The sequence below is a fragment of the Diaphorina citri genome, unplaced genomic scaffold (assembly GCF_000475195.1).
Source record: "Diaphorina citri unplaced genomic scaffold, Diaci psyllid genome assembly version 1.1 scaffold483, whole genome shotgun sequence".
NCBI classification, from domain to species: Eukaryota; Metazoa; Arthropoda; class Insecta; order Hemiptera; family Psyllidae; genus Diaphorina; species Diaphorina citri.
The window spans coordinates 135,501-162,782 of record NW_007377918.1 but is presented as its reverse complement, the minus strand read 5'-3'; the positions used below and the strand labels follow the sequence as shown (position 1 = coordinate 162,782).

At 38.3% G+C, this 27,282-nt stretch overlaps 1 protein-coding gene across 1 annotated transcript in view; it reads right to left on the bottom strand.

Annotated features, from left to right (window-relative positions):
* Nucleotides 1–10,166: 10,166 nt before the first annotated feature.
* The window catches only part of LOC103509289 (protein sister of odd and bowel), a 34,022-nt gene continuing 16,906 nt past the window's right edge, over nucleotides 10,167–27,282 (bottom strand). The window contains exon 5 of the mRNA XM_026823676.1: nucleotides 10,167–11,847. Coding sequence (XP_026679477.1) covers nucleotides 11,472–11,847 — 376 coding nt within the window. The 3' untranslated portion in view covers nucleotides 10,167–11,471. The remainder of the gene's footprint in view (nucleotides 11,848–27,282) is intronic.

Here is a 27,282-nt window from a genome sequence, read left to right as displayed (position 1 = left end):
TCTCTCTCTCTCTCTCTCTCTCTCTCTCTCTCTCTCTACTTTTCCATAATTTCGGATTTTTTTTGGTTAACATAACATGGTGATACAATAGGTACGTCAGTAGCGTGAGCATCCTGAAAAACAGGATAGTCTTTCGAAGGCCCCCGTGCGAGTCCCCGTGAAAGCCGATAATCATGTTTTCCCATCTGGACCGTAGTGACATTATACCCTTGCGCCAGGTTTATTGTTTCTAGGGCCATATCATCCCTGTGTTGGGCTCGGGCCATTAATTATGGCAATTAAACCGGATATAGGACCCTGCACGGCGCACGCAGAATGTGCCACTCAGAGGCTTTTTGGGTGTCCGCCTTTCTGATTGCCGCCGGTCCTATATTTGAATGAAAATTTAATGTCCTAAAATTAATGGGAGCAAGGTTAGTCCAGTGTTGCCCTTGCTTGTCATGCAGAAGGTCCCGGGTTCGAATCCCATCAACACCAAGAAATTAGCAAATATAATTAGCATACAAGGTGGAGCGAGCTACCTAGGCTGGCAATTGCAAATATTTCAACAGGTTACTTTCAGATGTTCTCGTGTTGACGCAGAAGCCCAGCACTTGGATGGGAAGTAATGTGTCCCTTATCGCCCATCAGAATGTTTGTTCGTTTGTTGATCTAATGAGTTTGTTTATCTAGTTTTGTTGAGCCCACAGCTCAGCAAAATTTCTTGGGTGCTTAGCAAATTTTTTGGTTCAACCATGCCTGTTCAGTGGATCTTAAGATGAACTATGTACGCACATTCTTTGCCTGACGCTATCTAATATCAGTATCTCAGAGAACTTAGGTGGATCTCGAGCATAATTACAGTCATTAAGAACACAACTTGCGTTTTAAAAAAACTGGTAGTCCTTCAAATTGAGCGCTTGGGATATTTTTGTTACCCAAACGCCATTGGCCACTTCAAGGACAAAGCTTGGAACTTTCAACCAATAAAATGGCTGAAAAAATATTCTAACAAAAAAAAAGTGTAGAGTTTCTTTTGTTTTTCTCTGACAGGCAAAAAAAAAAAAAAAAAACGAATGGAATCGATAGATAGATTTTCAATTCTGTTCGGATCGGATATCAAAACATGAGATCTTTGAAGAATGGATCTTGGAATTTGGATTCGAAACTTTGGGATCTCGATTTTTTTTTCTTCCTTTTTTAGGAATCACACAAGAAGAAATACCTAGGTATTCGATTGGAAGGCTTTCAATAATGTTGGGAACAGGCGATATCGAAGTTGAAATCTATGAATAATTCATTATCGACTTGTGGAATTTCAAAGGAGGAGCCAAAAATGTTAATCCCCCTACCTCCACCTCCCACTCAAGATCATAAACCTCCTCACATTAGCCCTACTCAGTCTGATTTGGTCCGGAAAAGCAGCACGCGGTTGCCCAGATGGTCACCCATCCAGATACCAACCACGTGTGACGTTGCTTAACTTTAGTGATCCATCAGGAACTGGATCATTCAACGTGCTATCACCGTGAGCTGCTATGTAAAGTGGGTTCGAAACCCAACCTTTTTTTAAGCAATGAGTCCCTCTGGAAACACTCGTTAAAACTTCAGAGGGGTATCGAAACCCAGCCTAAGAGAAGGATTTAGTCATTTTTTACTTACAAATAACTGACGCAGCAGTGTGTCAGGCCAATTTTCAATATTTTCCACCATGGCATAACAAAAACCACTCATTAGGTTTTTTGTGTTCGACTTTCACCCTCCTCACCAGTTTCATTGTTTGCCACCACATTTGGAAAGTGTTCAATTTTCAACGTCTAATCTTCTTCTTCTTCTTCTTCCTAGTCTTTTCCTATTTAAATAGGGTCGGCGTTTCTTGTCAATCTCTTCCAAGCAGCCATGTTGTGTACCTCGCGTCCGAATAAGTTTTTCTCACCCAGGTCTTGATCCACACAATCTTTCCACCTTCCCTTCGGCTTACCTCGCTCTTTTCTTCCGTCTATTTTCCCCGTCGAATATCCAGCCAAAAACTATAATCTGAATCTCAGGCAAACTTGTGGAGCCACGAGTGACCTCCGCAGTCGTTCTGGTCACAAAAAAGAATTTGGCAAAACCTCAAACCTCGTGTAAACGAGAAAATAATTACAACATTCCGGGGTAATAACTACCAAAACTAACTTGAAATTTATTACGAGAAAAAAAGCAAGAAGCGAACAATAAAAAATCTTGAAATGTTCCAAGCAGATGATATTGTTATTCGAATTTTATTTGTTCAAATAAAAAAAAAAATATGCTGATCAATACAAATTATTTACATGAGAGAAAACAAGTTCAATTTACAATCGGTCATAAACGAGAAGAGAACATGAACAAAATTTCAAATGATTTCACATTATAAGCATTAAAATCTCTGGTCCTTGCGTAAAATTCAGATTAACCAAGGCTTTCAACTCCAATGCACTTTTATTGAAGTTTGATTAGAGAAAAATCTTCTGGAAAGTCGAGTCTCAAGTCTCAACAACCCTGAATAAAATTTCCAACAGTCAACATCACCTTGGAAACACCTGGAACTTCTATCTATGTATGTAGATACCAATATAATTACCGTCCCTTAAGCTTGAGCAAATACAATGTTATGGGAAAAGTCCATTTCCTTGGAAATTTCATTAGTGAAATAGTGACCATTGGCAGACCCAATAAAACAACAAATGGTATAAATTATGGAATAAAACAACCCATACTGTCCATTGACATTTCTATAACAAATGACCAGGGTGTGATAATTGCCCAAGGAAATCTCTGCGACTGATGCAATTAAGAATAAATTGGTATTTCAGCTATTCAAATATTGATTTTAACGATCGATTTTTCCATTACCTTTGGCCACCTCCTACCTTTCATGGTCCTTAAATTTATCTACCCTCTATAAACAACACCAGCAGGCTGCAGGATACCAAACTATTTATTGGTTTTATTCTGGTAATTCTAGGTATTAGGTATGTAGATTTTCTTTTGTAGATATGTACAGATACATAGGCACTGTCACTCGTATGATGTATGATATTTGGGCTATTGTTCAGTCTTAATATTATACCTACCTGCATCATAAGTACCTAGTTAAAAGTAGAGGGAAAAAACCAAGACAAAAATCTATTATTTTCAGTGGTTCTAAAGAACAATCGGTTCATATTTATAATTTCTTCCTGGAGTACCTTCTAGCAATGCAATCATATTAACACAGCCTAAAAGCAATACCTGATTGGTGAACGGGGCAAACCAATACGTGGTACTAAAGTACTTCAATTCTAATGTGACAAAAAGTGAAGTTTTAGCATAGTAACTATTGGTCTGATCCTTCACAAAACAGCTGTGATACCTTTGAAGAGATTCGCAGAGTAGTCAACGCAGTAATTGAAAATCCTAGATCTCCCAGACAAGATCCTTTACTTCCACCAACGGGTAAAGCGGTTGACAACCGCGGTGTATCAGGCTATGACGTCAGTCATCAAACCAATGTGAGTAACAGAGTAAATCTTGAAGTAAACAAAGCACTTTTGTCAAGAGATTCGCAGAGTAGTCAACGCAGTAATTGAAAATCCTAGATCTCCCAGACAAGATCCTTTACTTCCACCAACGGGTAAAGCGGTTGAAAACCGCGGTGTATCAGGCTATGACGTCAGTTATCAAACCAATGTGAGTAACACAAAGCACTTTAGTCAACCGTTTCAACTGGTGGGAGGAAAGAAACTCATTCCGCAATTAATTACAAACAATCCTATGAAAACTCAATCCAAAGTTCCTAGGAAGCCTTCTCCATGTTCACCATAGATTCCACAATGAATGACGTAGGAGACCATAACAATCTTCATGATGGTTGGACCACGTCCATTCCATTCTATCTTTTGTCAACTCTCTTAGAGGTGCTGTCAACTCCGATAATTTATTTGGACCGATTGCAATACTTTCATTACTAGTATAGCTCCGCTATACTGTAGTAATAGAAAGTAAAAATGGTGTAACTATAGGTATATACGAGTATTATTGTCACACTATTGTACTATTGTTTGGATTTTATTGATTTCCCCATACTGCCAATGAATCAATCACTGATTGTCGCGTGTTTTGGACTGCTTTCAGGCGACACCCACTCTCTTTAGTCTCAGCCCTGGGACACGTTCTAACAAATATAGGAGGTGACCAGTGGCGACATCTCGAGGAAGTACATAGAGTTTGGAGCTCCGTTCAGTTTAGTTAGGAGCTCCAAGCTCCACCTAAAGCAGCGCGCAGACTGATCATACACTTCCAACACTTCAGACGTTTCCGACAAATTTTGTATTTTGCTTCCTATGTTAAGTAATGGTATAGTATGTCGGAAGTGTTGGAAATGTCTGATACGGATAGGTGTGCGGACTACCATTACTTATGTTTCCTCCTAAAAACCCTTAAAAAAAAAAAAAAAAAAAAAAAAATCTCAAAGTATGTGTAGTTGCAGAAAGTGTTGTGCTGTATACTCACCTCAATAATTACTCTCAATAAGAATACTTATATTCACATTGCGATGACATCCTCCCTCCCCTCACGTCCACAAACCCAAACACCAAAAATCCTCCTTTTACCCTGCCTTTATACTCCTTTTATCGTGCTTGAATTTGTCGGAAATGTCTGAAGTGTTGGAAGTGTATGATCAGTCTGCGCGCTGCTTAACTTGAAAGCGTAGGTCGCGGATTGGATTCCCCCCTAAGGAAGACTTTATCCTGAACAGATGTTCGTTCTTGGAACGGCAGGCTTTCTCCTATCCTGTCCTCCTTCTCGGAATTCGGCACAACTAGACCTCAGTAGCAGTAGTAACAGGAATCAAATCTCTTAGCGAAACCGAAGGGGACCACCCTGAAGAAATTTCGGATCGTGTGGTACACCTATCTTTTTATCTCGAACTAATTTGGTACTTAAATCCTTCTCTTCTCCCCCTCATGTCGTTGGTGCTTACTTTCCCATTTGTCGAGGAATGTCTTGTTCTGAGATCTTCTTTGGTCTTTCCCTGGGCTAACTTCCAACTTCTTCTCTTTCAAATCCTGTTTCACTTTGTCCATAAATCTCATTCTTGATCTTCCCCTGTCTCTCTTACCTCCAACTTCCATATCTCTCAACCTCTTTCCAACATATTCTTGATCTCTTCTTTCTACATGTCCGAACCATTGAAGCCTACCTCTATGTAATTTTAATTTTGATCGTTTCTCTCTCCTCCACAGGCCTTAGAAAAGTGTACCCTTACTATTTCACGTTCACTACATTCACCAAAGGGAGATGGGTTGGTGAAAAGATATTGGATGTGTTTGCCCGCGAGTTCCGAGCTCATCCGGCCGAAGAATATGTGAGTATGTCCGGTGTCCGGAGTTAATCCGGTTGGGTTAACCAATCCAATTCCTTATATGTCAGCTCCCATGGCGTAGTGGTCACTGCGCTCGCCTTGCACGCGGGAGACCCGGGTTCGATTCCCGGCGGGGTCAAGAAATTTGTATCATGCAAATGATTGATTCCGTGACTGGCTGTTGCGGGGCCCACTCAGCCTCGTGAGGAAAATGAGTAGCTATGACATAGAAATAAATGCGCATAGCGACCGGTGCCAGCATGGTAGGTAAACATTGGATTTTAGGATTATTGAGAGATTGGGAAAATCCTACAATGCTGCAGTGAGCACCAAAGTTGTGATATAATAACACAAAGAAACTGCATTTACATTTACATTACATTTACATTACATTTCCCTGAAATTAAAGGTAGAAATACACTACTATCACCTCACGTGAGCTCACATGACGTGATAATAGCGTAGCTGTCCTGAACGAAATTACTTATGCAATATTATGGGAAAACTTTCATCTTCCTCTTCCGTGACTTGATATCGTACTGTGTTTCCTACCTTTATTTTTAGGTTTGATAGAGGGAACTGTAACTGCTAAGGTCTTATCGTCCCGAAATCGAAGAAAGAAGGAAGACAGGAGAGGAGAAAGCCAGCCGTTCCGAGAACGAACTTTATCCCTTTAGGATCAAATCCGCCCCGGGCTGGAATAGAACCCGCGACCTAGCGCTTAAAAGGCAGACGCGCTACCCTTCAAACAAACTAGGCTGGCTAAAGAAGTCTGAGCCATCCTAGTTAGCTTGCTTGGTGGCGCTTCTGCTTTGTAAGCGCTGGGCCGCGGGTTCGATTCCCGCCTTAGCAGTCACAGTTCCCTCTATTAAAACTCTTTAAAAAAAGTCGAGTCTGAAGAGAAGCAAGAAATATTAAGAAAGCGAAATGGTGGAGAGGTGGAGACGCCTGTACTACGTATTGAATAATACAGTCGGTACGTTCTCTCAAAAGTTGTAATGTACCTGCATTTTTCCCCATCCTTATTTTCAATCAATTATTTTCTCTCTCTCTCTGTCCCTCCCTCTCTATCTCTCTCTCTCTCTCTCTCTCTCTCTCTCTCTCTCTCTACTTTTCCATAATTTCGGATTTTTTTTGGTTAACATAACATGGTGATACAATAGGTACGTCAGTAGCGTGAGCATCCTGAAAAACAGGATAGTCTTTCGAAGGCCCCCGTGCGAGTCCCCGTGAAAGCCGATAATCATGTTATGCCAATTAAACCGGATATAGGACCCTGCACGGCGCACGCAGAATGTGCCACTCAGAGGCTTTTTGGGTGTCCGCCTTTCTGATTGCCGCCGGTCCTATATTTGAATGAAAATTTAATGTCCTAAAATTAATGGGAGCAAGGTTAGTCCAGTGTTGCCCTTGCTTGTCATGCAGAAGGTCCCGGGTTCGAATCCCATCAACACCAAGAAATTAGCAAATATAATTAGCATACAAGGTGGAGCGAGCTACCTAGGCTGGCAATTGCAAATATTTCAACAGGTTACTTTCAGATGTTCTCGTGTTGACGCAGAAGCCCAGCACTTGGATGGGAAGTAATGTGTCCCTTATCGCCCATCAGAATGTTTGTTCGTTTGTTGATCTAATGAGTTTGTTTATCTAGTTTTGTTGAGCCCACAGCTCAGCAAAATTTCTTGGGTGCTTAGCAAATTTTTTGGTTCAACCATGCCTGTTCAGTGGATCTTAAGATGAACTATGGTGACCGATGTTTCATGAACATCATAGGTGTAGTCTTGTGCCTTTCCCTGTGAGTGTGGGATAAATGAGTAAAACACGAACCAGAGCAGTGTCAGTTTGAACATATTTGATTGGCAGGATTCCTTCAACTTGAATTTGGATAGCATGTTAGCATGTGATCGTTTCCTAAATCTAGCTCTCACTGATAGAGATGGGGTAATGTCATGGAATAATATTAGCCAAGAAAATTCGGCTGCCAGACGTCATCACCATACCTTGTCACTTGATCAAATTGCTGGTTGATTCACAAGTTTAAAACTTGTTGGTCAATAAATTTAGGTATCGTATGTTAAACCTTTTGAGCTCCTTGTTGTTGGATTAGCCAAAGCCTTCTTCTATCTCAATGTTTTAAGAAAAGTTTGGTACTTCTACCGATACTGTACATATCTTGGAATTGAGAATCATGTGCCTTACCTATACGAGGCAGTATATCCCCATGTTTACTTGACTTGACTTTTTCTATAGAAGCACAATATCGGAAATACCAAATTAAAAGAACTTGCCCTCATCATAATCAATAAATATTAGATTTAGGTATCGTATGTTAAACCTTTTGAGCTCCTTGTTGTTGGATTAGCCAAAGCCTTCTTCTATCTCAATGTTTTAAGAAAAGTATGGTACTTCTACCGATACTGTACATATCTTGGAATTGAGAATCATATGCCTTACCTATACGAGGCAGTATATCCCCATGTTTACTTGACTTGACTTTTTCTAGAAGCACAATATCGGAAATACCAAATTAAAAGAACTTGCCCTCATCATAATCAATAAATATTTTTTTATAATCATCAACAAGACGTAGGGCCCTGCTTTGATTTCAGTACTGCCCTGGTTCCATTATTGACGACCCTGTCCTGAGAGTACGATTCATGAATCAGAAGGTAATTATTTCAAATTAATTTATGAAAAGCAAATGATTTCTCCAAGGCGTGGCATGGGATGTCCTTTGTGCAGAGTTCAGGAAGTAGACGCTCTCCGAAGCGCTCGTAAATACCAACAGAGAGAAGAGCAGTGGTTTGAAAGAATTAATATGCTTGATTCTGGTTTATGATTTTTCTTTGTAATTGGCAGTAAAAATATTTAACATTCACCTATGTACCATAGTTTCCAGTGAGACATTCCACACAACTTGGTGGAATTATTGAAGGACTTTGTATGGTACGATTACCCACCTCGCTGATATAATATCAAGGATTTATTGCATGCTCTGGCACATCGTGTACCCTAGCTGTACTAGAGTTTCAACTTTTGCCTAATAGAAAAATAAATCTTCAAACGAATGAGCAGAGTTATTGTAAGCTTGCCCACCTCTGAACTTGCAGGTTATCTTTAACATAACTATTTACTATCGTGTTCATGAGTACCAAGCATACAGGGTAAACTGTAGGAACTCTCTTCTCTAAACAACTGTCACTGATTTTACAGACATCAATGGGTACGAGTAGGGGTAGGTAGGATGTCCAAGATTCCGGTCGTCTCTCACAAAACTTAGATAGGAGTTAATATGTTAGGCCCTCCATTCACACTCCGACTGTCGATGTCAAACCGATCGAGGTAATGGGACTTTTTAGTCTTAGCCGACAGTATAAATAAGGTACCTATATTAAATAAATAAATGTCCAACCTATCAGACTCTAAGACAGTAGAAGCGTGAGTGGCTTGCGTTAGGCCAGCCACTCAATATCAGGTGGATCTGACAGGTCTGGTACACCTGATCATGTCCACCTGTCAGGTTTGCCTGATAACTGATGAGCACACTCACTATCAGGGGGACACGACAGATACACCTGATCATGTCCACCTCTTTATTAACTTCTCAACGACAACTGATTTGTTTACAAATCAAATTGCTATGAGCTCGTTGTGAAATTACGCATCAGATACATATTTTTCGGACCCGATAGGTGGCGCCAGTTACCAGAAAAGTCCAGGGGACCAAGGTACAACGGGGGCCAAGGTACGACTAGACACCCTATGAATAATTGATTATCGACTTGTGGAATTTCAAAGGAGGAGCCAAAAATGTTAATCCCCCTACCTTCACCTCCCACTGAAGATCATAAACCTCCTCACATTAGCCCTACTCAGCCTGATTTGGTCCGGAAAAGCAGCACGCGGTTGCCCAGATAATCACCCATCCGGATACCAACCACGTGTGACGTTGCTTAACTTTAGTGATTCATCAGGAACTGGATCATTTAACGTGCTATCACCGTGAGCTGCTATGTAAAGTGGGTTCGAAACCCAACCTTTTTTTAAGCAATAAGTCCCTCTGGAAACACTCGTTAAAACTTCAGAGGGGTATCGAAACCCAGCCTAAGAGAAGGATTTAGTCAATTTTTACTTACAAATAACTGACGCAGCAGTGTGTCAGGCCAGTTTTCAACATTTTCCACCATGGCATAACAAAAACCACTCATTAGGTTTTTTGTGTTCGACTTTCACCCTCCTCACAGTTTCATTGTTTGCCAAACCACCACATTTGGAAAGCGTTCAATGTTTCCCGTCTAATCTTTTTCTTCTTCCTAGTCTTTTCCTATTTAAATAGGGTCGGCGTTTCTTGTCAATCTCTTCCAGGCAGCCATGTTGTGTACCTCGCGTCCGAATAAATTTTTCTCACCCAGGTCTTGATCCACACAATCTTTCCACCTTCCCTTTGGCCTACCTCGCTCTTTTCTTCCGTCTATTTTCCCCGTCGAATATCCAGCCAAAAACTATAATCTGAATCTCAGGCAAACTTGTGGAGCCACGAGTGACCTCCGCAGTCGTTCTGGTCACAAAAAAGAATTTGGCAAAACCTCAAACCTCGTGTAAACGAGAAAATAATTACAACATTCCGGGGCAATAACTACCAAAACTAACTTGAAATTTATTACGAGAAAAAAAGCAAGAAGCGAACAATAAAAAATGTTGAAATGTTCCAAGCAAATGATATTGTTATTCGAATTTTATTTGTTCAAATAAAAAAAAAAAAAAAATATGCTGATCAATACAAATTATTTACATGAGAGAAAACAAGTTCAATTTACAATCGGTCATAAACAAGAAGAGAACATGAACAAAATTTCAAATGATTTCACATTATAAGCATTAAAATCTCTGGTCCTTGCGTAAAATTCAGATTAACCAAGGCTTTCAACTCCAATGCACTTTTATTGAAGTTTGATTAGAGAAAAATCTTCTGGAAAGTCGAGTCTCAAGTCTCAACAACCCTGAATAAAATTTCCAACAGTCAACATCACCTTGGAAACACCTGGAACTTCTATCTATGTATGGAGATACCAATATAATTAGCGTCCCTTAATCTTGAGCAAATACAATGTTATGGGAAAAGTCCATTTCCTTGGAAATCTCATTAGTGAAATAGTGACCATTGGCAGACCCAATAAAACAACAAATGGTATAAATTATGGAATAAAACAACCCATACTGTCCATTGACATTTCTATAACAAATGACCAGGGTGTGATAATTGCCCAAGGAAATCTCTGCGACTGCAATTAACAATAAATTGGTATTTCAGCTATTCAAATATTGATTTTAACGATCGATTTTTCCATTATCTTTGGCCACCTCCTACCTTTCATGGTCCTTAAATTTATCTACCCTCTATAAACAACACCAGCACCAGGCTACAGGATACCTAACTATTTATTGGTTTTATTCTGGTAATTCTAGGTATTAGGTATGTAGATTTTATTTTGTAGATACCTATGTATAGATACCTACATAGACACTGTCACTCGTATGATGTATGATATTTGGGCTATTGTTCAGTCTTAATATTCTACCTACCTGCATCATAAGTACCTAGTTAAAAGTAGAGGGAAAAAACCACGACAAAAATCAATTATTTTCAGTGGTTCTGAAGAACAATCGGTTCATAATTATAATTTCTTCCTGGACTACCTTCTAGCAATGCAATCATATTAACACAGCCTAAAAGAAATACCTGATTGGTGAACGGGGCAAACCAATACGTGGTACTAAAGTACTTCAATTCTAATGTGACAAAAAGTGAAGTTTTAGCATGGTAAGTATTGGTCTGATCCTTCACAAAACAGCTGTGATACCTTTGAAGAGATTTGCAGAGTAGTCAACGCAGTAATTGAAAATCCTAGATCTCCCAGACAAGATCCTTTACTTCCACCAACGGGTAAAGCGGTTGACAACCGCGGTGTATCAGGCTATGACGCCAGTCATGAAACCAATGTGAGTAACAGAGTAAATCTTGAAGTAAACAAAGCACTTTTGTCAACCGTTTCAACTGGTGGGAGGAAAGAAACTCATTCCGCAATTAATTACAAACAATCCTATGAAAACCCAATCCAAAGTTCTAGGAAGCTTTCTCCATGTTCACCATGGATTCCACAATGAATGACGTAGGAGATACAGAGAGCAGCGTGGCAGTGGTACTTCCACTAGAAGTGGATGTTGCAGAGCCCAGGTTATGCGTCAGACTATGCCGCCGCAGGTCGCAGTTGCGCCGAAATACTTTGCCGCAAGCCGCACAGTTGTAGGGTTTGATATCCGTGTGCGTCAGGAGATGTGTCTTCAGGTTGGACCTCTGGTTGAAGCTGCGACTGCATACAGGACACTTATGTGGGGACTCTTCCAGGTGGAGGATTTTGTGAACGGCCAGTGTTCGGGACTGACAGAAGCCTTTCCCGCACTCTGTACACTTGAACGGTTTTTCCTTCGAGTGGATATATCTGAAACGAGAAGAACAAGGGATGGTTAGAAATGAAATGTTCAAAGGCTTTACACTTTCAAAGACATAAATATCAAAGTGCCCAAGTATTGAAACAAGTAAGAAATGTTAAGGCCAGCCACTCACTGTCAGGTAGACCTGAGTGAGATTGGGAAAATCCTACAATGCTGCAGTGAGCACCAAAGTTGTGATATAATAACACAAAGAAACTGCATTTACATTTACATTACATTTACATTACATTTCCCTGAAATTAAAGGTAGAAATACACTACTATCACCTCACGTGAGCTCACATGACGTGATAATAGCGTAGCTGTCCTGAACGAAATTACTTATGCAATATTATGGGAAAACTTTCATCTTCCTCTTCCGTGACTTGATATCGTACTGTGTTTCCTACCTTTATTTTTAGGTTTGATAGAGGGAACTGTAACTGCTAAGGTCTTATCGTCCCGAAATCGAAGAAAGAAGGAAGACAGGAGAGGAGAAAGCCAGCCGTTCCGAGAACGAACTTTATCCCTTTAGGATCAAATCCGCCCCGGGCTGGAATAGAACCCGCGACCTAGCGCTTAAAAGGCAGACGCGCTACCCTTCAAACAAACTAGGCTGGCTAAAGAAGTCTGAGCCATCCTAGTTAGCTTGCTTGGTGGCGCTTCTGCTTTGTAAGCGCTGGGCCGCGGGTTCGATTCCCGCCTTAGCAGTCACAGTTCCCTCTATTAAAACTCTTTAAAAAAAGTCGAGTCTGAAGAGAAGCAAGAAATATTAAGAAAGCGAAATGGTGGAGAGGTGGAGACGCCTGTACTACGTATTGAATAATACAGTCGGTACGTTCTCTCAAAAGTTGTAATGTACCTGCATTTTTCCCCATCCTTATTTTCAATCAATTATTTTCTCTCTCTCTCTGTCCCTCCCTCTCTATCTCTCTCTCTCTCTCTCTCTCTCTCTCTCTCTCTCTCTACTTTTCCATAATTTCGGATTTTTTTTGGTTAACATAACATGGTGATACAATAGGTACGTCAGTAGCGTGAGCATCCTGAAAAACAGGATAGTCTTTCGAAGGCCCCCGTGCGAGTCCCCGTGAAAGCCGATAATCATGTTTTCCCATCTGGACCGTAGTGACATTATACCCTTGCGCCAGGTTTATTGTTTCTAGGGCCATATCATCCCTGTGTTGGGCTCGGGCCATTAATTATGGCAATTAAACCGGATATAGGACCCTGCACGGCGCACGCAGAATGTGCCACTCAGAGGCTTTTAGGGTGTCCCGCCTTTCCGATTGCCGCCGGTCCTATATTTGACTGCTATATTGGTCTATTATGATTTCTTATTTACACATAAACACTCGAAAATATTTATTTATTTTATCTCGGAGCTCATAAAACTGTTTGTCTTGTAGAGCCACTCTCATATTGGGTGGTATAATAGAGAATGGAGACATGACACATTTTATTTGGTACCTAATTCTCATTTTAATAGGCGTTTGATGACCTCCAGCCACCAAAGTCTTTGCTGGCGTTACTGCTCATCAGTTTGGTGGCCTTCTTTTTGGTGTATACCTGCCAACACCTGGCTAAATGTTATTACCAATGTTGAACATTGTTCCCGGTATGAAATTAAAATTTAAATGGTAAATATGCTGTAGGTATTTTTCGATAATTGTCTATTCACTTTTTTAACATTCCTAACCTTGAAACTACCATAAGAACACTCCTCAAGTAATTTTCTCTTGTATAGAAAGTTTGTTGCAATTTCACTGCCGTGTGTTCTAGACAATTACCTTATATCTAAAATAAAAGTTTGGTATATGTAGGTATTGAGTGAAAAAGAGGGCGCTAAAGGATATTTCCCAAACGGATTTTCAAGGAAACAGCTTGGCTGACAAATCCATCATTTGTTCATCTGTTTCTCTAAAGTCTCCATGTAATCGTAGAGTGAACTTCGAGCCTGGTCTAGAATACTTAATGCTTCGCGGATATGGTCAGTCTCTTGGATGAAAACCTTGAGTTCTTGAGCACATGTTACAAGACAGGAATTTTGAAATTCGTCTGAAGTCGCAACAAAATCTCTCGGTTTAGACGAGGTTTCTTCGTTACTCACGGCTTCAAATCATAATAAAACCGATTCCAAATCAGATCAACCAGACCAAACCAGCGTACACCCTGGGAAATACAAGTTCTTGTAATTTACATCAACAGCTCATGTATAAATATGTCATTGCAGATTCGCTAGCTCTTCATAACATCGCTATCAGCGAGGTCCCAACCCGTCACCCTGCGCCACACCGTATACAACACAAGCTTATGCTTTTCAGACCTATTGATGTCAACTTAGCCACTCAACCATGTTCGCCTTCATGTTAAACGCACTCAAGCATGTGATTGTGGTTTCCAGAAGAGAATCCCAATATTTGACAATTGGACGGGTTCTTGTAAGTGTATCAGACGATAGAGATGATTTTGATCAGAGTATATTACAGACACAGAGTATATTATACTATAGATCTATAGAATTAAACGCACTCAAGCATGTGATTGTGGTTTTCAGAAGAGAATCCCAATATTTGACAATTGGACGGGTTCTTGTAAGTGTATCAGACGCTAGAGATGATTTTGATCAGAGTATATTACAGACACAGAGTATATTATACTATAGATCTATAGATTGTTCTGCTGTTTGCAACATTAAAAACACAATTTATGTTTTATATCATTTACATTATAAACATTAAAACGTGTAAGTACGTCCATGTGTACCACAATGTAGGTAATGTAAGTGCAGCCATTCAACATACTAAACTTGCAGATCTAACAAGCTGGGCCCGTCCCTCCGGGAATTTTTTAGCCCGTAGTTTACTCGATTGTGGTTAAAGAAAATTAGTACCTATGTACTATTATTACTCGCACTACGTGTTCGGGAGGTTGCGCATACGGTCGCGCTGCACGCTCCCGAGGTTTCGCGGGGTTGTGCATGCGGTTGTGCTTTAATGTTTTCTAATAAATACCAATATAATGTTTATTGGACGGGTTCTTGTAAGTGTATCAGACGCTAGAGATGATTTTGATCAGAGTATATTACAGACACAGAGTATATTATACTATAGATATAGATCTATAGAAGTATAGACAAAGTCCGTCATTACGTGTCTTTAGATTCAGAAAAGTTATACCTAAGTGCAAACTAAAAGAAACAATGACATCCATATTACAGATGAAATAGTTTAGGAAGAAAATTAGAAAATACATGGGTAATTATTAAGATAAACATTATGAAATAAATAGCTAAATCAGGTCTTTACACAAAATGGAAGACAGTAAATTAACTTAATGCGTCAGTTTGAAGGTTCCAAACACAATCTAATGCCATGTTTAACGGCCACCATCGTAGACAATAGTAGAACAAAGACCTAGATCGGTTTGATAAGACTGAGATCCTTAGTGGAATACCTTCATGTGAGTAATTACATCTAGTAATTCGATGCTTTTCCTGTGTTATGGGGGTCTGGATTACAATACTGATCTACAAGTCAAAACACCAAAAACATTGAAAATCAATAAAAAAACTCCAAACCCAAATCTATCTTCAAGCAAGAAGTCGGAGATTATGCTTTCAAGAATCAAATATGTGCATAATTTATCCGTCTTCTGAATTTGGTTGACATCCCAATATTAACCCAATAACGTGTGCTGGGGCACTGCTGAGAAGAGGGTTCATCTAGATCAGAAATATTTCTGTCCAAAATTCAAAGATGATATTCTGGAACAAAGTGCCGAAATTAGCAAAGTAAAAAAAGAGAACAACAGCTTCAAGAGCACGTTCTGAATTTGGTTGACATCCCAATATTAACCCAATAACGTGTGCTGGGGCACTGCTGAGAAGAGGGTTCATCTAGATCAGAAATATTTTCTGTCCAAAATTCAAAGATGATATTCTGGAACAAAGTGCCGAAATTAGCAAAGTAAAAAAAGAGAACAACAGCTTCAAGAGCACGAGACAGACACCGAAGCGAATACAATAGTCCGTCCCTTATACCTTTTTATTACTATTGTAATAGTAAAGGGAGGACGGACTAAAAAGAGAATAACAGCTTCAAAAGCACGCTAAATTCAAAAGCAAAATATTTGGAAGTTATCACAGTTATTAGAACACACTTGCAATGTATGTAAATGTGAAGCTGGTTCTTTCCACACACTATGAAAATGGTACCGTAATGATAAGATCGAATTCAAAGGGTTAACAGAAACCAATATTTTGGTTCACATGAAGATCATGTTTAAATACAGGACTATTAATTTTGGATTCAAACAAATTAATGACAAATTAGATACAATGTGTCTCAAACAAGGCATGAAGTTTCAGATTACAAAATTGGAAGGAAAAAAAGTGGAAAGAAGAGACTCAAAAGTGTTCTTTGAAAAAAATGTTCTCCTTCTTATCAGATGTTGATGATGTATTTTTTTTTTTTAACTCTTTCTTGTTCTTCTTAGCATTCGTTGCTTCTTTTTCATCTTCAATATCGCAAAAAGAATGCTGCTTGTTGAAGGAAAGATAATTACTGCAGGAATTTTGTCAGATTGCTTGTTTATTTCATATTGGTAAAATTTGTTTTGTTTACCTAAAAACAAGCCTGTAACACTGAGCAATGAGTGACCTCCGCAGTCGTTCTGGTCACAAAAAAGAATTTGGCAAAACCTCAAACCTCGTGTAAACGAGAAAATAATTACAACATTCCGGGGCAATAACTACCAAAACTAACTTGAAATTTATTACGAGAAAAAAAGCAAGAAGCGAACAATAAAAAATGTTGAAATGTTCCAAGCAAATGATATTGTTATTCGAATTTTATTTGTTCAAATAAAAAAAAAAAAAATATGCTGATCAATACAAATTATTTACATGAGAGAAAACAAGTTCAATTTACAATCGGTCATAAACACCTTTATTAAACTTGTTACATTATTGTTTTGTGAAAATCAAGTTTGGTTGAAATTCATTGACGCTTAATACCTTGTTTGTGTATACTATCAGCTTAGGACTGAAAAGTCCATTTTTCAAAGTTTTTATTGACTTTTTTTGCCGACTTATTGATGATTAATTCTCATTTCAAATGGTCATAGAATAATAGGTAATAAGAAAAATCATCATCAGCACTACTTCGATCTTATTTGCCTAGTGTGACATTTAATACCTTGTTTGTGTATACTACCAGCTTAGGACTGAAAAGTCCATTTTTCAAAGTTTTTATTGACTTTTTTTTTGCCGACTTATTTATTAATTCTCCTTTCAAATGGTCATAGAATAATAGGTAATAAGAAAAATCATCATCAGCACTACTTCGATCATATTTGCCTAGTGTGACACATAGTGATAAAGACCTCATAATACATACATAATTACATAGTTATTAGGCGGTCTTGTATGTTACTCAGCTTTTCCTTTACTATTCTGCGAGGAATCATTAGAGTTTGTACTTCATCTACGAACTCCTTGGACAGTTTTTGGATTTTTTTCACATTTTCTCACACAAATGAGCTCTGATCTTGAACTTTGTCGCGACCTATGAACTCAAAGCGAGAAAGTTGATAACACTTCAGTACTCAGCTTTTCCTTTACTATTCTGCGAGGAATCATTAGAGTTTGTACTTCATCTACGAACTCCTTGGACAGTTTTTGGATTTATGTCAACCAAATTCAGAAGACGGATAAATTATGCACACATTTGATTCTTGAAAGCATAATCTCCGACTTCTTGCTTGAAGATAGATTCGGGTTTGGAATTTTTTATTGATTTTCAATGTTTTTGGTGTTTTGACTTGTAGATCAGTATTGTAGTCCAGACCTCCCTAACACAGGAAAAGCATCGAATTACTAGATGTAATTACTCACATGAAGGTATTCCACTAAGGATCCTAGTCTTATCCTAGCCGATCTTGTTTCACATTTTCTCACACAAATGAGCTCTGATCTTGAACTTTGTCGCGACCTATGAACTCAAAGCGAGAAAGTTGATAACACTTCAGTCGTTAATTTGACACCGGTTTTAGCGTCATCCATGTTAAGCTACGCCGAGCAAGGCCAATAAATTGATGGGTGACTTAAACATTATATTGGTATTTATTAGAAAACATCAAAGCACAACCGCATGCACAACCCCGCGAAGCCCCGGGAGCGTGCAGCGCGACCGTATACGCAACCTCCCGAACACGCAGTGCGAGTAATAATAGTACATAGGTACTAATTTTCTTTAACCACGATCGAGTAAACTACGGGCTAAAAAATTCCCGGAGGGACGGGCCCAGCTTGTTAGATCTGCAAGTATGTTGAATGGCTGCACTTACATTACCTACATTGTGGTGCACATGGACGTACTTACACGTTTTAATGTTTATAATGTAAATGATATAAAACATAAATTGTGTTTTTAATGTTGCAAACAGCAGAACATAATTTTTCTATATTTTATGGCATGTCATAAACATAAACAAATCTTATGACATTTTATTATGTTAGAACATTATAGCATTAAGTATTCTAGACCAGGCTCGAAGTTCACTCTACGATTACATGGAGACTTTAGAGAGACAATAAGTATTCTAGACCAGGCTCGAAGTTCACTCTACGATTACATGGAGACTTTAGAGAGACAGATGAACAAATGATGGATTTGTCATCCAAGCTGTTTCCTTGAAAATCCGTTTGGGAAATATCCTTTAGCGCCCTCTTTTTCACTTAATACCTACATACCTATACCAAAGTTTTATTTTAGATATAAGGTAATTGTCTAGAACACACGGCAGTGAAATTGCAACAAACTTTCTATATAAGAGAAAATAATTACTTGAGGAGTGTTCTTATGGTAGTTTCAAGGTTAAGGATGTTAAAAAAGGGAATAGACAATTACCGAAAAGTACCTACAGTGTACTCTCAGGACAGGGTCGTCAATAATGGAACCAGGGCAGTACTGAAATCAAAGCAGGGCCCTACGTCTTGTTGATGATTAAAAAAATTATTTATTGATTATGATGAGGGCAAGTTCTTTTAATATGGTATTTCCGATATTGTGCTTCTAGAAAAAGTCAAGTCTAGTAAACATGGGGATATACTGCCTCGTATAGGTAAGGCACATGATTCTCAATTCCAAGATACCTATGTACAGTATCAGTAGAAGTACCATACTTTTCTTAAAACATTGAGATAGAAGAAGGCTTTGGTTAATCCAACAACAAGAAGCTCAAAAGGTGTAACATACGATACCTAAATCTATTGACCAACAAATTTTAAACTTGTGAATCAACCAGCAATTTGATCAAGTGACAAGGTATGGTGATGACGTCTGGCAGCCGAATTTTCTTGGCTGATATTATTCCATGACATTACCCCATCTCTATATCAGTGAGAGCTAGATTTAGGAAACGATCACATGCTATCCAAATTCAAGTTGAAGGAATCCTGCCAATCAAATATGTTCAAACTGACATTGAGGACCTGATCAGGTCTACCTGATAGTGTGTGTGCTCATCAGTTATCAGGCAGACCTGACAGGTGGACATGATCAGGTGTACCTGTCGTGTCCACCTGATAGTGAGTGTGCTCATCAGTTATCAGGCAGACCTGACAGGTGGACATGATCAGGTGCACCTGTCGTGTCCACCTGATAGTGTGTGTGCTCATCAGTTATCAGGCAGACCTGACAGGTGGACATGATCAGGTGTACCTGTCAGATCCACCTGATATTGAGTGGCTGGCCTAACGCAGGCCACTCACGCTTCTACTGTCTTACAGTCTGACAGACCTAGGTTGGACATTTATTTATTTAATATACCTTATTTATACTGTCGGCTAAGACTAAAAAGTCCCATTACCTCGATCGGTTCGACATCGACAGTCGGAGTGTGAATGGAGGGCCTAACATACTAACTCCTATCTAAGTTTTGTAAGAGACGACCGAAATCTTGGACATCCTACCTACCCCTACTCGTACCCATTCATGCAGGGTGTACGCTGGTTTGGTCTGGTTGATCTGATTTGGAATCGGTTTTATTATGGTTTGAAGCCGTGAGTAACGAAGAAACCTCGTCCAAACCGAGAGATTTTGTTGCGACTTCAGACGAATTTCAAAATTCCTGTCTTGTAACATGTACTCAAGAACTCAAGGTTTTCATCCAAGAGACTGACCCGACTATTTTTGTTTGAGCCACTATCCAGATTTTGTTGCGACTTCAGACGAATTTCAAAATTCCTGTCTTGTAACATGTGCTCAAGAACTCAAGGTTTTCATCCAAGAGACTGACCATATCCGCGAATAAATAGCATTCCTAATTTCCTACCTTTAAATAATCACTTTGTGTTAACTTGCCCGTTATTTATGGTGGTACAGTGGAAGGTTGTGAATAGTTCCAGGATACTTTGGTGGCTGGAGGTCATCAAACGCCTATTAAAATGAGAATTAGGTACCAAATAAAATGTATCATGTCTCCATTCTCTATTATACCACCCAATATGAGAGTGGCTCTACAAGACAAACAGTTTTATGAGCTCCGAGATAAAATAAATAAATATTTTCGAGTGTTTATGTGTAAATAAGAAATCATAATAGACCAATATAGTGGCACCTTGGTTTTTTATATTGCTTAACTAGAACCAAATTGATTACGAGAATAGCTTGATGTAGCTGGGAGATAATATTATCAATATAGTGGCACCTTGGTTTTTTATATTGCTTAACTAGAACCAAATTGATTACGAGAATAGCTTGATGTAGCTGGGAGATAATATTTATAACTTTACCTCCACGAGATGTTTTATCACTCACTGATCGTTCAATATATTACACTCGAGTCAGATGCTGGATTTTATGACCTTTTTATCCCACCTAGATGTGTGTCGCTCTGTATTATCTACCACCAATACTCTAACTCTAGGGAACTCAATGGAAATCTATTGTTTTCTATTTCTGATAAGGAAAACATTGAATTCACGCCTTTTTATTGAGATGTTGATATTCAGACCACATTCCTTGGAAACGTTGTTTATGACTCGGTGTCAGGACGATGGAAATTGCAGTGTGCCAAATATTGAACATGTTGGTGAAATGATTATAAAAATGTTCGAAACCCACACGGAGATAATTTGTGTGCTTTGCTGCAAGGATTTATTGCATGCTCTGGCACATCGTGTACCGTAGCTGTACTAGAGTTTCAACTTTTGCCTAATAGAAAAATAAATCTTCAAAGCTAACAAGCTGGGCCCGTCCCTCCGGGAATTTTTTAGCCCGTAGTTTACTCGATCATGGTTAAAGAAAATTAGTACCTATGTACTATTATTACTCGCACTGCGTGTTCGGGAGGTTGCGTATACAGTCGCGCTGCACGCTCCCTGTGCATGCGGTTGTGCTTTAATGTTTTCTAATAAATACCAATATAATGTTCAAGTCACCCATCGATTTATTGGCCTTGCTCGGCGTAGCTTAACATGGATGACGCTAAAACCGGTGTCAAATTAACGACTGAAGTGTTATCAATTTTCTCGCTTTGAGTTCATAGGTCGCGACAAAATTCAAGATCAGAGCTCATTTGTGTGAGAAAATGTGAAAAAAATCCAAAAACTCTCCAAGGAGTTCGTAGATTAAGTACAAACTCTAATGATTCCTCGCAGAATAGTAAAGGAAAAGCTGAGTAACATACAAGACCGCCTAACAACTATGTAATTATGTATGTAGGTATTATGAGGTCTTTATCACTATATGTCACACTAGGCAAATATGATCGAAGTAGTGCTGATGATGATTTTTCTTATTACCTATTATATATTCTATGACCATTTGAAAGGAGAATTAATCAATAAGTCGGCAAAAAAAAAGTCAATAAAAACTTTGAAAAATGGACTTTTCAGTCCTAAGCTGGTAGTATACACAAACAAGGTATTAAGCGTCAATGAATTTCAACCAAACTTGATTTTCACAAAACAATAATGTAACAAGTTTAATAAAGGATGAATGTTCATGGGCCTCTGGTATTCTCTTCCAGCTTGGCAGATCATCGCTCCCCCACAGTCTACCATATTGCACCGTTCAAATCAAAGGATGAATGTTCATGGGCCTCTGGTATTCTCTTCCAGCTTGGCAGATCATCGCTCCCCCACAGTCTACCATATTGCACCGTTAACAAGTTTAATAAAGGATGAATGTTCATGGGCCTCTGGTATTCTCTTCCAGCTTGGCAGATCATCGCTCCCCCACAGTCTACCATATATTGCACGGTTCAAATCCAACAATGAAGTCAACGAGGTCATACAAGTCACAGAAGTTGAAATTCATAACTGCGGGTCATAGCTTTATCTTGTCCACATATCTTATAATAATTAGTGAGGAGAGAGATTACTAAAATAAAAAAAATTGAGCGTAGGATATATGAAACTAAATGGATGTGCTTGTGGTACTGCGGTACTCAGGTTCATGACCCGGTGATGCATACTTGAAACTTCCCATAAATTATCTCATATACAATTTCATGTGTGAAGATTTGAAGAACTATATAAGGTATCGGTCTGAATCAGAGAGGATAATTTCACACATTTCGTAAAATATTGGAAACGTTTTGGAGTGAATAATTACGATCAAAAAGACTAAGGAGAGACTTATTATCCAAAGGTATCGGTCTGAATCAGAGAGGATAATTTCACACATTTCGTAAAATATTGGAAACGTTTTGGAGTGAATAATTACGATCAAAAAGAGTAAGGAGAGACTTATTATCCACCAATCCACTCAGTAAGGAGAGACTTATTATCCACTCATCCACTCAGGTTTACACACATTTGCCAAAATAATGGCGGCTTCACAACATCCGAAAATGGGATAATCCACTCAGGTTTGCACACATTTGCCAAAATAATGGCGGCTTCACAACATCCGAAAATCGGTGAACATTTTGGCTGGTGGACATGCAGCAAGACATAATTATATTAATTATACCTTACTTATTTAGTATCAATTTGAAGTAGGTTCTACCTATAAATCTGCATGATAATCCACTCAGGTTTGCACACATTTGCCAAAATAATGGCGGCTTCACAACATCCGAAAATCGGTGAACATTTTGGCTGGTGGACATGTAGCAAGACATAATGATATTAATTATACCTTACTTATTTAGTATCAATTTGAAGTAGGTTCTACCTATAAATCTGCATGTTCATATAATTTACATGTACCTGTAAGAAAATGTTGTTGCCATAGTGCGTCATAAAGTTGGAGTGTAGAACATCTGCAGCTATAGTGTAGAATAAGAAAATGTTGTTGCCATAGTGCGTCATAAAGTTGGAGTGTAGAACATCTGCAGCTATAGTGTGTCCAGATCAATGTGACAGCAAAGAAATAGGCATTGTTGCCAAACATGTCACATGCTGGTACTGCGGTACTCAGGTTCATGACCCGGTGATGCATACTTGAAACTTCCCATAAATTATCTCATATACAATTTCATGTGTGAAGAACTATATAAGGTATCGGTCTGAATCAGAGAGGATAATTTCACACATTTCGTAAAATATTGGAAACGTTTTGGAGTGAATAATTACGATCAAAAAGACTAAGGAGAGACTTATTATCCAACAATCCACTCAGTAAGGAGAGACTTATTATCCACTAATCCACTCAGGTTTGCACACATTTGCCAAAATAATGGCGGCTTCACAACATCCGAAAATCGGTGAACATTTTGGCTGGTGGACATGCAGCAAGACATAATTATATTAATTATACCTTACTTATTTAGTATCAATTTGAAGTAGGTTCTACCTATAAATCTGCATGATCATATAATTTACATGTACCTGTAAGAAAATGTTGTTGCCATAGTGCGTCATAAAGTTGGAGTGTAGAACATCTGCAGCTATAGTGTGTCCAGATCAATGTGACAGCAAAAAAATAGGCATTGTTGCCAAACATGTCACATGTTCAATGGTAGAGAATCTTTAAAAGGGGAAGGTGTATTGCACAGTGCTTCCTCCGACAATTGAACAAAGTCAGGTTAAGCGATATCCACCTTACCTGTTCTGGAATCCAACCTCTGAACTTAGAGCTACCTCTGCATTTTAAAAGAGAGAGTTTATCTCAGCGATTCATTTTCTAGGTAAATAGACATTTAAAACTCGTTAGTTTTATAAACCGAGCACCTGATATCCTAAAGTCCAAGTTGTAAGGTCAACCAGCGTCTTTCTACTAACTTAATGTATACCCAAAGGCAAGTATGGTACAAAATAAAGAGGTAATTAAATAAAACAAATATAAACAATAGTAACTTTATCGTTTTATGCAATTAAACATAAAAAATAAGAACTAATGCCTATAATTAAGAAGGATATTTCAGATCCCTAGCAAAGAAGGAAACTTAAGGTACATTGTAGCAGTATGAGAACTCAAGAGTAGACCCTTAACTTACGAGCAAAGCAAATAAACTAATACCTATCAAACTGAACTGCACAAAACGCATTTTTAGGTTTAAGTTGAGCTTTTATTAACCGCAGGCATACCTGCGGACTTAGAAGTATTTACCTAAACTACACAATGTTACCAATCAAACGAAACGCTTTTGAGAAAGCAATGAAATGGGGGAATGACTGAAAACTGTTCTGCACGGGGAAAAGTAAAGAGTCCAGCAATTAGGACTGATAATAGCACTAAACAAAACAGAGCCAGCCATAAACCACACAACGTCGGAGTCATAAATTATGGGATGGTACTCCCCGGGTAATTAAAGTTTCCCACAGTTAAGTAAACATAAAGCAAGAAGCAATGAAATGGATGTGGTTTCTGAGTACTGTCACCCAACAAAGTAAAACAGAATTAACACAATAGGTGGTAATAAAACCTCCTGGATACTTGGGAGTTTAAAGTTTCATGTTACATCGTACCACTGAATCCTAATCGTTGATCCAAGCTTGTAACAACAGCGAGAGATGCAGTATGACCAAAAAGCATATGAAAGAATAGAAAAGATGACTTGTGAAGGTGTAGATACCAATATAATATGTAATGATCCATGACGAAACTCAGTTCGACCTCGCTTTATTTAGGTTCTTTTAGGTGTGGGATTTGGTTTCTTAATTTATAACTATGGTATCTGAATATGTTCTCTTCAAACTATATGTATTTGTAAATATTTTACGAGCGTGTTTATTAGCGTGGGTGTTTTTTTCCAAAAAAGTTTTAAGCCCGTTATCGGCGGATTCAGTTGTGACAAAGTAAAGAGGTCGAATCATAAATACAGCATTATTGACAAGAGTGATTATATTAAAATAATAATTGATAGAAGGAACCAAGCTTATGCACCTATACTTGTCTAGAAGTACTTATATAGATATTATGAGCTCTCTCTCTCTCTCTCTCTCTCTCTCTCTCTCTGTTGTCAACCGTCTTGGCTTTATTTAGTGTAAAAGACAAGTTTATTTTATATTTACACTAAACTGAGGAAGTATAAATCAGAGTAAACGAGTTTAAACTTAAACTCATTTTCATTTCTAATCTTGATATCAATGATATCCGTGCAAAGTGTCTTCGTAATCGGCTCGACATATTATTTGCCATTCTTGTTATTTTCGTACCTTCGACTGTTCCAAATAGAAACATAGCACTGAGTACTTTGCCTAGAAACTGTCGAAATAGCACGTGCATGGATATTGTGTTTTTCATTACCAATTTGAGGGGTTTTATTAATATTCTGTCAAGGTTTTATAACTTTATAATATTGTAGGACCTAGAGCTTTTGAATTGTGTGTTCTTGGCGTTAAGAATCTGGAAACTGTGATGAAGCAAATAGTATGTTATGAATATCCAGTTTTCAACATTGAGACTATTGACAGCGATTCATTTTCTAGGTAAATAGACATTTAAAACTCGTTAGTTTTATAAACCGAGCACCTGATATCCTAAAGTCCAAGTTGTAAGGTCAACCAGCGTCTTTCTACTAACTTAATGTATACCCAAAGGCAAGTATGGTACAAAATAAAGAGGTAATTAAATAAAACAAATATAAACAATAGTAACTTTATCGTTTTATGCAATTAAACATAAAAAATAAGAACTAATGCCTATAATTAAGAAGGATATTTCAGATCCCTAGCAAAAAAGGAAACTTAAGGTACATTGTAGCAGTATGAGAACTCAAGAGTAGACCCTTAACTTACGAGCAAAGCAAATAAACTAATACCTATCAAACTGAACTGCACAAAACGCATTTTTAGGTCCAAGTTGAGCTTTTATCCGTTCTTCTGCATAATGTCTATTGACACTAATACACCCTGCAGACTCAAATCTAGACCGGTGACAATGAGTGTCAACAAATATCTATGATTTCCTGCAATCTGATTGGTTCCTTCATTTTGGGTTGATGACTCATTGCTGTCACATTGATCTGGATGAACTATAGTCCGTTAGTATATCCGAAGAGATCAATATGACTTTCATTTATATGACTCCAGTTATTCGGATGTGGGTAGAACTACTTATAAAGTCCCATCTCATTATGGTATAATTTAAGTATATCCAAGTATAGTGGTATACTAGACAGTGTAGATTTCAGAGAGCTATAACTCCAGAAGGATACTTTTACCACAGAATTTAAGTCGTGACAAACTTGATGCTAGATGTATCTCAAATAGCATTCGATATACCTAAAGAAAGACACATCTACATCTTCCATGCCGGTACAACTCGATGTGTTGGTTGCAATTTGATTTCGACATATTCTGAGTTCCCAGGATACCATTTCTTCAAATTTAAATGTTTGGTTTTACAGCAAATTTGCCTGTATTATAAGTAAATTGGTTTCATAAAAAAAATATAAGTCTAAAATAATTTAATGTGTTTTCCCTGTAACATTTCAAAATTCCGTCTTTCAAGTCTTGAAATTATAAGTAAATTGGTTTCATAAAAAAAATATAAGTCTAAAATAATTTAATGTGTTTTCCCTGTAACATTTCAAAATTCCGTCTTTCAAGTCTTGATTTGTATACAATTTGCCTGGTTGCCAGGCAACAGCATAAGGTAATCGAGAAAGTTATATCCCACGTCGCACGTCATTCCATACGAACCACTTCGGAAGTTCAGACTTCAGAGGGAAGACATTGTAGAGGTCAAATCAACATCGGGGGAATTAAAAATACATCCATTCTGTTGTTGCAAACTTTGCAACATCACAAGGTTACAAAGCCTGGTGCCCACCAGCTGAAATGTTGAGCGACAGTTGCGGAAATGTTGAGAAACAACTGTTTCGATTGTTGAGCAACTTTCAAAATGCCGAGAAAAATGTCCCAATAATAAGTCTGGAGCTCTGGAGAGCGAAAAAGTTGCTATATTGTTGCAAAAACATTTCTGGATTTTTGAGAAACAATGTTTAATGTTTCTGATGGGAATATTACTGGTGGGTGATAGGCTTATG